The 12,999-nt window shown below is 37.5% G+C and overlaps 2 protein-coding genes across 2 annotated transcripts; both read right to left on the bottom strand.

The window, feature by feature from the left end:
- Positions 1-1,062: 1,062 nt before the first annotated feature.
- LOC110416247 (putative serine/threonine-protein kinase PIX13) lies at positions 1,063-4,114 on the bottom strand. The gene is made up of 6 exons (XM_021428174.2): positions 3,808-4,114; positions 3,282-3,634; positions 2,657-2,792; positions 2,415-2,554; positions 2,125-2,248; positions 1,063-1,970 (listed from the first exon to the last, which is right to left on the bottom strand). The coding sequence occupies exons 1-6, from the start codon at positions 3,872-3,874 to the stop codon at positions 1,489-1,491; spliced, it is 1,302 nt and encodes a 433-aa protein (XP_021283849.1). The 5' UTR covers positions 3,875-4,114; the 3' UTR covers positions 1,063-1,488.
- A 4,165-nt stretch (positions 4,115-8,279) lies between these two features.
- On the bottom strand, positions 8,280-12,999 carry ASG5 (Protein kinase superfamily protein). Its single transcript, XM_021429366.2, has 7 exons — positions 12,161-12,999; positions 12,029-12,064; positions 11,718-11,881; positions 11,398-11,587; positions 10,022-10,413; positions 9,365-9,713; positions 8,280-8,564 (listed from the first exon to the last, which is right to left on the bottom strand). The coding sequence occupies exons 1-6, from the start codon at positions 12,258-12,260 to the stop codon at positions 9,402-9,404; spliced, it is 1,194 nt and encodes a 397-aa protein (XP_021285041.1). The 5' UTR covers positions 12,261-12,999; the 3' UTR covers positions 8,280-8,564; positions 9,365-9,401.

The following is a 12,999-nucleotide window of genomic DNA, read 5'->3' as shown; positions in this document are numbered from 1 at the left end:
GTATTAGATTTCAGGACTGTTAAATTTCGTTGAAGTATCTTATTTATATGAATAGCAATTAAAAAAAATTATTCGAATTAAGAAAGACTTAGTCGCAAGTAAACAAGTATCAGAAGCTTTTTTTATTCATGTGTTGTCTAAGGGTTGTACGCTTTTTGTCCTTTATTCTTTAAATCATTGAATTTTCTTAGGTGGAACCATGGAAGCATGAAACTGAAGGAGACATGGTCATAACTCATAAATTCCTCCCGGCATTATTGTTTTGCACACCTATAAGGTTAGGGTCTGGTGGGGTAGAGCAATCCATTGTCTGCAATTTAAAAATGAACCCAAATGTCGCCATCAGCTCACGTAGCATGTTAATAAATCCAGGAATCCTTTTCTTTTCCATTGACGGATCTTCTTTTTCATTACTACCAGTGCTAAAAGATAATCCGGAGAATTGCCCAAGTTTTTCCCCATTAGATAAAGAAGTACAGACAGGAGAAAATAGGCATTGATAGTAACTTGATTGCCCCAGGCCAGTAGGTGGTCATGAATTTTCTATACGTTTTGACATGGCCAGCCTAAATCATGGGCTGCCATTTTGATTCCACGAGAAACTCGATGCTCTATCATTGCAGTCGACAATAATCTTTTCATTAGTATCTTTTAAATAATGCCCGGTGTTTGTTAATTATCAAGAACAAACGGTTTCGAATCACTGAAAGGTGGGCTTACCATTTACTGTAAAGATCAACAGAAGATGGTCTATTTTGGTTCGGTAATGGTCTGGCTTTGGTTTTCAAATAAAATAATTTTTATCCAGATAGAGATAAGGTGTTGGCCTGCCTTTAGTTGGAGTCAATTATATGATTTCGGCCTGATTAGGTTTGGATCAAATTTGTTACTAAATTTAAGAGCGAGAATTAATGGGTTTGTCTGTAAAACATCATTTAAATTGATTGAATTCGATGTTGATTTTTTTGGTTCCAGAAATAAAATTAAATTACCCTTGGTCGGACTGAATTATGATTTCGACTGACTTAATTGTATTTGGACAAAATATTTTAATAAATTTAAAAGTGAGTATTAATCTGTTCAAATTGAAATAATCAAAATAATAAAAATTATTAAATCTCACAATTTTGAAATGAGGTTACCGGTGGCTCGATACCGCACCTATTAGAAGCCCAAAACTCTTCTTGGTGATAAGTAATCCCTGATGCATAAGGCCCAACTCAAGAACTAGAGTTAACTGGTGAATTTTTGCTTGGAGAATGAAGGCAGGACGTTTCTCGTCGTGATTAACAAGGTTACAGACGTACATGCTCTTGATTTGGGCGTACAACTGGGCCTCAAGTAAATCCTGTATTATACATATTCTTTGCTGCCAGTGAGTCCAAAAATAGTGTACAAAGAAATAGTGGGAAAAATTTGATTGAAGTTAAGCTTTATAGGAGTAGGAATGATAAACAATATGTCACATGCACATCTGGGGAAACATTATTACCGGCGTGACCTAGCTGTAGCTGTGGAGGGGCGTTGGTTCCTTTGGGTTCCGGTGCCAGCACCACCGTGCCTAGAATGAACCGGAGACCGATGATTGTAATGGCCTTGTTGTTCCTCTTGGCATTTAGCGTTTCGGTGCGACGTGCCAACTTTGCTATCTTTAGGCTTTTCATTGATGGCACTGATCTTTTCTAACGTCTCCAACACCTCTTCCATGGATGGACGATTCTTGGGATCAGATTCCAGACACTTTAAAATGAGCTCACCAGTTTGCAATGCGGCTTTGATAGGGTATTGTTCTTCTAGCCTTGGGTCCATTATTTTCTTGAGCTTTTTCTTCTGAGTCAGGGAGTACTTGGCCCATTCCACCAAATTTTGCTCACCGCTGGGACGATTTGTATCCAGGGCCCTTAGGCCTGTTAACAGCTCCAGCAGCACAACCCCGAAACCATACACATCACTTTTCACATACAAATGACCTACAAATTTGTGTGCAATCTATTATGTCAGTCTCTCATGTTTCTCTAACTCCCATACATGGTAAACATATTCTACTGGGAAATTGGTAGTTTTACCATTTTCGATCACAAATTGTTTTAAAAGGAAAGGGTTGATTTGATGGCTAATAATTACCTGTGGCAACATATTCAGGAGCTGCATAACCATAAGTGCCCATGACCCGTGTGGTGACATGCGAGTTGCCATTAATAGGACCCAACTTTGCTAAACCGAAGTCAGAAAGTTTAGCATTGTAAGCCTGGAAAAAACGAAATCGGAAGACAAGCAGCTTGTTTAAATAATAGCAAGTTGATACTACGTACAAAAACAATACAGTTGGGAGAATGATTGATGTACTGCATATGTAAGTAGTCCCTGGAAAGCTAAAGCCATAAAAGAGATTTAGAGAGGAGCTTTTGTTTTACCCAATCCAGCAAAATATTGGAGGCTTTGAAGTCCCTGTAGATTACACTTTTCTCTGATGTATGCAAAAAAGCCAAGCCCTGAGCAGCCCCGATGGCTATTCTGAGCCGAGTTTCCCATGTCAGAGGTTCCGCCCCTCCCACTGCAAGAATAAATTTATATACGGCCTTAAGTTTTTCTTGGGTTCCGACTAAAATTAAAAGAAGGCATAAGGTTTTTGTTTCCGAAATGATTTGTTTCTTACTTCTGAAGAGGTGGTTTTCCAAGCTCCCCTTTTGCATGTATTCATAGACAAGGAGGAACTGGTTCTCCTCCCAACAGTATCCCAAGAGCTTCACGAGATTCGGATGGCAGAACTTGCCCAAGAATTTAACCTCTGCCTGAGCTCACAGATTCACGAAATGATTAGCTTTCGGCGCGGATTCATAAGATTACTATATATACGCAATACCAAAATGACGAATGCAGAAAAATACTATGTAAAATGCAAACGTCTTAATTATGTCAGCCTAGACGACATGAACTTTCAGAAATTAATGTTACAAAAATACTACTAAAAAACAATAGTTCTCCTCCAATATGATTTGTTATATTGGTTAGGTCAACTGGAAGAACAAGAAGGGCAGAAATTATAATTTTATTTCCAAAACATAATCGTATGTAGGGGGCTGTAGCCAGAAAATAAACATAGAAAAGTATTCATGCATGACAACTGATAGATATAATACGGCGCCGTATAGTTGGAAAACGAATGCACTTTTGATTCTCTGTAGGGCGGCCAGCGTTTAGATCATCATGGAATTGAACTCTTCAACCTATAATGAAAAATTTTGAAACATTCCCAAGATGCTGCAAACTTAATTAATTACCTGCCATTCCTGCAACCCTTGAGAGCTATCTGGATTTGATTTCTTGACGGCGACAGCCATGCCAACCCCGACCTTTGAGGGAGCGTAGGTTTTCTCATCAACCCAACCCTTGAAGACTCTGCCAAAACCTCCCTCCCCTAGCACCGTGTCAGGCCTGAAATTCCTGGTGGCAGCCTTGAGTTCAGCTAGAGTGAATATTTTTAAGGTCGTGCTGACAATCTTTCCGCTTGCGGGCATTGTCTCTTGCTCCTTGCTTCTTCCTTCCCTTGCGGTCCGGTTATCTTCAGCACTCTCGTTGTTTCTTGTAGGTAGCAATCCATTTGATTTACTGTCTTTCAATTTTTTCGTTTCTTCTGCATATGTGCATAATCAATCACATACGATGCAATTAAGTTAAGATTGGGAATTTGGTTATTCATCTTCAAGTGAAACTGCTGGCAAAAGTTTCTTAAAAGAGAGAACTAAACAAGAAAAATCACGATCAGGGTCCTGTAGGAAATTTGAAAGAAAGTTTCAGGATACGTACCTGGGCTGGAGGGCTTGGTGGTGCATTGGCTATTGTGATCAACTGGAGTTCCAAAGCAGTTCCCCATATCTGATAACTCTTTGTCTTTTGCAACTTTCGATCTTTGGCAATGAAAAGGCTATATAGATGAAGATATTGATATTGACTTTTTAAGTTTTGTTTTTTCCAGGTTCCATTCCAGGAAGGAGAGAAGAAAGAGCAAAGAAACAACCAACCAGGAAGAGTAAATAGGGAAAGGAGACTTGTTTGCTTGGACTTTTTCCTTGTTTTTTCTTTCAAATAATAATACTCTCTCCCCTGTCTCTCTCTTCTCTCTCGTTAATGTCGCTTCTTTTTCATTCTCCTTCTCAATATTCCAAACTCCCTTTTTGTACTCTTTTCTTGCCCTTAAGATGTGCTAAATAATTGAAGCAAACAAGGTGTAAAATGTGGACAAAACAAGAGCTAATTTTCCTTCTTTTTCTTCTCTGGTGAATTAAGATTCTTAAAGCAGCAATATAAAAATGGATGAGAAAATTAAGACCCAAGAAAGTCAACGGTAGCTTCCCCACAGCCTTGAGCTTCTGGGACCCTCAGTCAAGTTGCAGATTGGTAGATAGAATTTCGTCTTCCATAGCATAATGGTTTTTTTTTTTTTTTTAGCTCAAGTAAACAGAAATTCCAGGGGCAGGGATCATAAATTTTGATAGACACAGAAAGTTTTTTATTTCCTATATTTCCATGAGAAAACAAGACCGGCCTGACTGCACTTATTAGAACGAGAATCACTTGGGACCAGTCCAGTGCCTTGGATCGTGGTAGACTAGTTCTTTCTGATTCACACACTCATGTGAACAAGCATACTTCGGACAGAAGACACAAGTTCTTGCACTCGAAAGAAAACCTTGGTAGTTTATCTCCTTGGTTTCATGTATATATATATATACACGTCTAAATGATGTGTTTAGCTAATAATTCTTCAGGGTTTCTTTCCTTTTTGCCTTTTAGTTAAGTTGTTTGGTAGCTGAGAAAAAGATTCTAAGACCCTGCATGGCTCGATTTCACTCACCATTTTCTGCTAATGGCCCAATGATCAAACTGATATTTTGCTATTGAGAATTGATGGATGACAAAAGTAAAAAAGGCGAAATAGACCATAACCATGAGCAAGTATCTTATCCAATTAGTAATAAACAACCGAATGATATCCATTTGATGAATATGATTGTTTTCTTTGTTTTGTGAAAAATGGGTGCCTTTTTTTGTTACTAAGAGCCATGCAATTGATTAACATAGATGAGGAACGAAGCTAATAATTAGTCAACACAACCTTTGCAAGTTCACGTGGCGAATCCCAATCTGGATCTTGGGTGTCTACCTGTTCATACGAGAACGCAAAGAAAAGGAACAGCACTAAGGACACGGTATCCATGACCCGGTCTTACTAAGACTAATTCCATTTTATCTATTATATAAAGAAGTAAAGTAAATCCTGCTACAAAATATGATACAATCTTGCTGTTTTAAAATTAGAACTATAAGATAAAAGAAAATGTAGCATAATCATTACATAAAGGAAATCAAAATAATGGCCCACTGAAGACATAAAGAAGAATTTGCTGAAGCAGAATCTTAGTACGAGCCTCCATATTTTCTGCCATTGCGTTCCCTGCAAACAGCATAATTATAAAGCAGATCACCAGCACACATTTAAGCCAAGATTTCTGCAAAATAGCAGCCCATATTTGTTTTAGTAAAAGGACAAGTAAAGATGATATAATTCCTACAATCTTGATCGTTTTCCACAGAAAAAAAAACAGTTCATATTTTGCAAAGGAATTTCCCAATGGTTCAATCTTGCCAAAGTGGGGAGTTTGTCCAGTACACATAACCAAGCAATGATAGTATGCCTGGGAATATGTAGTGGATTAGGAGTAATAATACCATCAACAGCTGCAATAATATCCAAAATGGCCCTTGGTCTAGTCCTAGGCCAATCCTTGACTTTTTTATGAAGTCCAGATGCCATCATAATACTCCTAGAGAAACGGTTCAAGAGAGGTCCAGGAGGGTGACAGTGGTCTATCCAGAGGAAAGTATTCCTCCTATCTCAAATATCATGCTTATTAGGTGCTAAGGCAGAGTCCCTTTGTCTTAAAATGTTTCTCCAGCACCAACTACAATTTTGAGGGACAGGTATATGACAAAAGCTCCTGCCTGTAATCAAATATTCATGAACTCAGGCTACTCATATAGTTGCAGGTTTTCAATAAATAGTCCAAAGTTGTTTGACTACACAGGCCTTATTCCAAATGGCCATATCCTGTAAGCCTAAGCCACCTTCAGCCTTAGGACGACCAGAGATAATGCCAATTAACTTTGGCATGCTTTCCGTTGCTCTCTTTACCTTTTGATGAGAAACCAGAGCATAGTTGATTAATCTTGTGAATAACTCTCTTAGGCAATAGAAATATATCACACCAAGAGTTGAGGATGCTAAACTAAACAGATTCAACAAGTTGCAAACAGCCAGCATAAGATGGATTCCTAGAATCCTACCATTGATTCTACTAGTAATCTTATCATTCAGCTTGCAGGAAATGATGAGGTAATCCGGAATACCCAACAGGAAGCTGACCAACAGAAAAACCAATTTCCATTATGATTTCAACAACATCATCATCAGGGGACAAACCAGCACAAACTTAGCTCACTTTTTAGCCTCATTAAGTTGCAAACTAGAAATAGAACAAAAGCTTTGCAGAATATTCTGGATACACAAAATGGATCTCTTAGTGCCATCATCAAAAAAGACCATCAGGTCATCTGCAAAACATAAGTGCCACCCTGAAGCAGAACGACACCCTACAAGTGTTTGGCAATTTAATAATGTTACGGAAAAGGGTTTCAAAATGCAATTAGAATCACATGTGTAACATCATCAAACATTTGGGTTGAAAAAAAAGGAAATACTAGCATGCGGAGCGAAATGCACGGCAATATATGTCACAGATTTTCTACATCAATTGACATGGCTACCCTCGTAGTTGACAAATACACTAAAACTTGGAGTGCAAAAACAGCGGATTGGGACATCTCATATATGTAAAAATTAAAATCACCCGACCCCAGTTCTTAATTATATGACTTTCGCTGCACCCAATGGCAGGGCCGACGACTTCCTAAAGTACAAACCTCTTTAACCATAGACGACCCGGGCTTTATATTATGATAAAAAGTGAAATTATGACAATCAAACCCTGCTTGATGACTCCGAAATTTGTTTTGCTCGGTCAAGATATAGGATATCCAATTTGTTCCGCCGGCCTGGAATTACAAATAAAAAAACCTTTAGGGTTACAATGGAGAAAACAGGGGAGTGGGGAAAAGGGGGAAACCTTCTGCTCTGCGCAGGTTAGATTTTGCTTCCTTCCTCTCATGGATGACGTGACGTTGACAGCCGCTAAAGAAAGTTTCCAGGATGACTATAAACAAATAAACAATGTAGAAATGACGTGGGTTCTTCTCTATTCCCTGTACTATAGAAAGGGTGCAGGAATGGGGTGGGAGGGGGTCCATTTCCATTGAATCCTGAAAACAAAAGGATTGAAAATTGGGGTAAGTTTTTCAACGAGAGATATTCCAAGGATCCTTTCCAAAGGCTGAAATAAGCCCCTTTTGACGTTTACAGTATTTGCTATAACATTTCCAAATGCATGCTAGCTGTTCAGTTTCTTCCAAGGTGAAGCCTTGACTCTTGGGAACTGGTTGGGAATGAACCTACCCTCTTAAAGTTGGTCGGCGACTTACCATTAAGACTTTTAACAGTTCAATCGTCCCGCTAAATCCGAAATGTGTTTATCGTGTGGGCCACTAGCCAAAACACAAACGCCTCAAGCGCACATCTCGCTTGACGTTTTTCTCGGTTCTCAAACAAGAAACCATCCATGGCAACTGATTTCCTTCATTTCTTTCTAAATTGGGCAACTTTTTCTAGTTACGTTCCTGGTCGAATTCTTGGAGAAACTTAAAAGACAAGGATCATAAAACAAAATCCCACCAAAGAAAATATGTTAATCCAATGCAAGACAACTTCTGATGATGAAAACTAGAACTATATCTTTTCCAAAATTAATCTGCTATACTTGTACATGTACTTGAAAATTTGCTGCTTAAAACACAGATGGTCGCTTTTATTTACCAGAAATTAACAACGATGGGACAAGAGCTATTCCTACTTGGCCTTTCTGCAGTGCAGATGATTGGGCAATGCTGCTATCTTTCCACCAGGATGCAAAGGAATATCCCTACAACATCCATGTGACAAAATAAAGTTTCCCTGCTTGGATCGGAATCTCAATGGCTAAACTCCAAAGCGAGTTGGGGTAGGGGCAGGAGACAAACACTGGCCTTAGAATTAATATGCGAACACTGCATATTATGCCCCACATTACATATATATAAATATATAGATATATATATATATAGAGAGAGAGAGAGAGAAAGGAAATTAATGGAAGACTACCAAAACAGAGTTCATCTAAGTATAGAGAAAACTTGTGCATTCCATGAGTGTTCTAAATAAAGATGACAAGCGTCCACAGTGCTTCCCACACAATGCAATAACTTGTAACTTTTGGCAGTTCTACCATGTTTTCAACGAAGAAATGCCAATCCTTCAATACCCTCATTTACATATTAAAATATACCCACATATGTACCCATTTGTTGGTGTCTATGGAGTTTGGCAAGTCTTCTTTCTACACTCCATCAGGTAACTGCAATCATACGAAAATCCATATCAGTCAAAATGCTAATTCTATCATTCTTTTCTGTTTGATTGAATCAAATGAAGAAAAAAGTTAAAAACCATAAAACACCAACTTTCAAAGGGAGAAGAATCTAAAAGGAATCAAACCAGCTCTCTACTATGTTTCAGAAAACATATCCTCAAAAAACCATATGAAAACGAAAAAAAAATGAGTTTCGTTTGTTTCTCTTGACAATGAGAAAGAAGGGAAGCAAACTGCAGAAAGATAGCATTCTTTCCTAAACACTTTAAAATTCTGACTGCAAATTGCACTCACACCACCTGTTGTCCGATACCAATCACCAACCTAATTCAAAATCTAAACCAAAAAGGAATGTCGAAAACTACTAATTGTCCAAATTATTTGAATTAACAAGGCTACTAGTTCACAAGCGAAATCTGCCTTCCGAGCTTACTTCCAAATAACAAATACTTCCTTAAATAGTGTTTGAATTTGACTTTTTATTATTATTTTTTTCAAATTTGACCACTATATATTTATAAATCATGATTAATTATTTTCAAAAATTTTGAATAAAGTAGTTTTCAAATATATATTTATTAAAATTAGATTTAATCAAATATTTAAAATAATTAAGGTCAAAGTTAAAAAAAAAAGTGACTAGAAAAAGTCAAATTAGGACAGTATTTATGTGATGGAAAGAGCATGTCTATTGCCAATTACCAACAAATATGAATCCTCCCCTCATCCATTATAACAAAACAAACCAAATATGCATCTCCAATAAAAAATGAGTTGTAGCTTACATGATTGAAATTTCTTGGCAGCTCTTATCAAACAACTTCAAACATAGGTCAAACTCCTTCTGGAATTAGATTGCTGATGGGCACCTTTCTCTGTTTGCATTGGTGAGGTTTGTGAGGCACTGCGAAACTCGACATTGCGTGATTCAGGGCTCCAATTCTGACTCTGAGAAGCCAGATATTCAAGAGCCACAACAATATCACCAATAAGGGGGCGGAAGTTGGCTTCTTCATTGAGACACATAGCAGTAATTGCAATTGCATAGTTCAAGCAACGGCGAGGATAACATCCTCGAATTAAAGGATCAACCAATAGGCCAAACTTCTTCTGGTCTTTTAAAAGCGGACGGGACTGCAACACACAAATAGTAAAAAAAAAATGAAAGAAAGAAGACATCAAAATGTGGGGATAGAAATACAAATTCCACTATTCATTGTTACTTATTAAAGACTGAATATATTCTACAGGTCTAAAGGGAAAATCAAACTTTGAAGGAAAGGAATGAAAGGGATGGTGGAAGAAAAATAGCATAAATATGAGATACAGCCTATTGGAGGAAAGGAGAGGAAGGTAAAAAGGAAATGAAAGGAAAGAAGTCAAACTGCATCAAACCAGTAAAACTCAAAGGGGAAAAGAGTATAAATCCAAGGTTAAATTACCCATGAAACCAAGTTCTGCTCTGCATGCTTCCTATTAGTATCTATCGCCTTTCGTCCGGTTATCAACTCCAAAAGCACCACCCCAAAACTATATATGTCAGACTTATGAGTTAATTTACCACTCATAGCATATTCAGGGGCACAGTATCCATATGTTCCCATCACCCTGGTTGAAACATGAGTATTGTCACCCACAGGGCCCAATTTTGCTAAGCCAAAATCTGAGAGTTTTGGGTTGAAATCATTATCCAGCAAAATATTTGCAGACTTCAAGTCACGATAAATGACAGGTGGATTGGCCTTGCAGTGTAGATATTCGAGTCCTCGAGCAGCACCAACAGCAATCTTTATACGTTTATTCCAACTCAGAGGCTCTTGACCAGGTTCTAGATCTGAAAACATATTTTGATTGTTGGCACTTGAGATAGGAGGAATAGTAGAATCATTCAATGCTTTTTTAGACTAACATAGTGACTCTCAATTGACTGTCTGGAATCATAATGAAACGTAATTTCAGTATTATTAATAGTAGAATCTCCCAAGTCCTAGATCAAAGTACATAAGATGAAATCTAGAATGCAATAAACAAGAGGCTCGTTAAAGTTGAGCATACTATAAAACAAAAGGAAACTAGCATCTGTGAATGAATGTTCAGAGATTTACAGCACAGAATTTTCACATACAAAACTATCAGAATCTTTCCCTTAAATACAAGAATGGTCTGATTAACACTACATGAAATCATATAAATAAAGTGGAACACGACCAAGAATGCAAGTAAGAATACATTGAGATAAACAAGGTGAAATACATCCCAGTTGGTGCCAAGTTATGAATATTTACATTTCCAAGTGCTATGCATATTTAATAGGAAATATGAGCACTATTCCAGCAAGCAAATACACATCATTTATCAGCTCATTTAGACAATTGCTTGATCCACAGCCATGCAAATCACAAATTAGCTTTAGGAGTTATAAAATTTTCAAGAATGAAAATACAAATTGGTTGTCATCAATTCATCTAATAAGAGGAAACTTCATGGACCAAAAGGGTAAAATGCTTAAACAAATTATGGGCAATATTACAATTAAAACAATAACTAATGCCAAGAATTAAATACGTAATCAGGGAAGCAAAAATTATTAGTTAATTTGAATTTCTCCTGACATAGCTCCAAGATCAACAGCAAAAACCTTACATGCAAATTAGAATTCTGCATCATTAATAAGTAAGGCATGCCCTAAAGACGTATTGTAAAGCAAAAAGTCTACAAACATAACAAGGGACACTATTAACGAAAGGAAACAAGAAACAATAGATAAGGTGGAAGTGCAACCGATATTCAATAGAATTCAGCACTTGATAGATATTACCAAAAAGATGATCTTCCAAACTGCCCATCGGCATGTATTCATAAACCAAGAGCCTCTGATCTCCAGCAGTGCAGTAGCCAATCAAGGTGACCAGATTAACATGGTGTAACAAGCTCAGCATAAGAACCTCAACAATAAATTCCTGATAGCCCTGAAGACCGTCATGATTAAGTTGCTTAACAGCAACAATCTGCTTTACAAGAATCAAATTACCCAAGTCAAATTTGAAATGTCCCAAGAGTTATATAAAATGAGAAATTTATACAATTTAAGTGATAAAGGCAGACGAAGATAAGGAATAGTTAAATGCAGCAACTTGCCTCCCCTGTCTCCAATCGACCTTTGAAAACTCTTCCAAATCCTCCTTCCCCCAACAAATTGGTTTCTCTGAAATTCCTTGTTGCTGTTGCCAACTCTCGAAATGTGAAACTACGGGCCCCGCTGCCTTTGGAGTCCTTCCCTTGATCACCTCCTTTCTTATGCTCTGTACCGAAATTTCACAAAGAAGAAAGAAAAAAAGTTTGGGGGTCAGGATTAGCAGTTCAGCACCAGCGAAAACAATCAAATCCAGAGTTTAAACAAAAAGAAAGAAGCTTTCTACGAAATTGGGCGTCAAAATCCTTAGCATTACCATCTAGACTTGCCTTTCCCCTCGCACCGCCGGAAACTAGTTAAAAGAAAAAAGAAATTAACAAAAATGCAAATTATACAAAAATAAAAAGAAAGAAAAATTACAATGAGAACCGGGAAAATAAAAGAGAACCTGAGGAATCAGCGGAATGGCGAGAAGTCGTTCGACTCCCATTATCAATGTCGATCCTTATATCCTTAGAACGAGGATTTAAGCAAGGAAAACAACTCATCCTCTTTCTGCTTAACCCCACAATTATTGCAATTAAACAACCAAATTTGAACACTCGCAAACAACGCTACTTGTAATCCATCAACCAAAATCTCCCATTGTCTCTTTCCTTGAACCAACTCCACCTTTCTACATGTACTGAAACTTTTTTTTCTTTAAGAGAAAACAGATTCCTAATACCAAGCTGAAGAGGAAAGAAGAGAGAAGAAACAGAAAGTCTCTTCTTTTCTCTCCAAACAAACCACTAGCTCCGCCTGCAGCCTAATGCCTTTCAGATCCTAATCAGCAAAACGCGCCGCAATAACAGAAATCTCTATATAAAAAAGACCCAGAAAGAAAAAAAAAAAAACCACTAACCCCGATAATTCAACCAATGAAAAAAAACAAATATCTTAGCACGATAATCAATAAGAGGAAGAGAAAAAAATGTACCCCAAATGAAAATATTAATAAATGAACAAGAAAATTACTGCTGCTACAAGTCTGCCAGAGACAGAGGAGGTTTGAAAAAATGGGAAGGAAGGGCAAAAGAGAGAAAAGAAGTGAGGTGGAGCATTAATGTGTTAAATTTAGTGAGAGAGAGGAAGAAATTAAGCGCCAGATTTAGCGGCAAACAATAATGGGGTAGCCTTTTTGTTTCCTCCTTTAATATTTCTTTTTCTCCTTTTAATTTCTCAAAAAAGGAAAAGAAAAGAAAGGTGGGGGAAAGAAAAATGGATTGGCGAAGGTAGGGAGTGTGT

This window comes from Theobroma umbraticum, unplaced genomic scaffold (genome assembly GCF_002168275.2).
Source record: "Theobroma umbraticum cultivar Fairchild unplaced genomic scaffold, ASM216827v3 scaffold_51.0, whole genome shotgun sequence".
Taxonomy (NCBI): Eukaryota; Viridiplantae; Streptophyta; class Magnoliopsida; order Malvales; family Malvaceae; genus Theobroma; species Theobroma umbraticum.
Note: the sequence above shows the minus strand (reverse complement) of the source record. Positions and strands in the feature narration are given on the sequence as shown.

Bases quoted from the DNA above. Each gene is read 5' to 3' on its own strand.
- LOC110416247 (XM_021428174.2), bottom strand. From the start codon at position 3,874: ATGGGGAACTGCTTTGGAACTCCAGTTGATCACAATAGCCAATGCACC. The intron at 3,635-3,807 runs GTACGTATCCTG...GCACATATGCAG, and splicing joins CACCAAGCCCTCCAGCCCAG to AAGAAACGAAAAAATTGAAA. The intron at 2,555-2,656 runs GTAAGAAACAAA...TTATTCTTGCAG, and splicing joins GGAAAACCACCTCTTCAGAA to TGGGAGGGGCGGAACCTCTG.
- ASG5 (XM_021429366.2), bottom strand. From the start codon at position 12,260: ATGAGTTGTTTTCCTTGCTTAAATCCTCGTTCTAAGGATATAAGGATC. The intron at 12,065-12,160 runs GTTCTCTTTTAT...TCTTTTAACTAG, and splicing joins CCATTCCGCTGATTCCTCAG to TTTCCGGCGGTGCGAGGGGA. The intron at 9,714-10,021 runs GTAATTTAACCT...TGTGTGTTGCAG, and splicing joins AGCAGAACTTGGTTTCATGG to TCCCGTCCGCTTTTAAAAGA.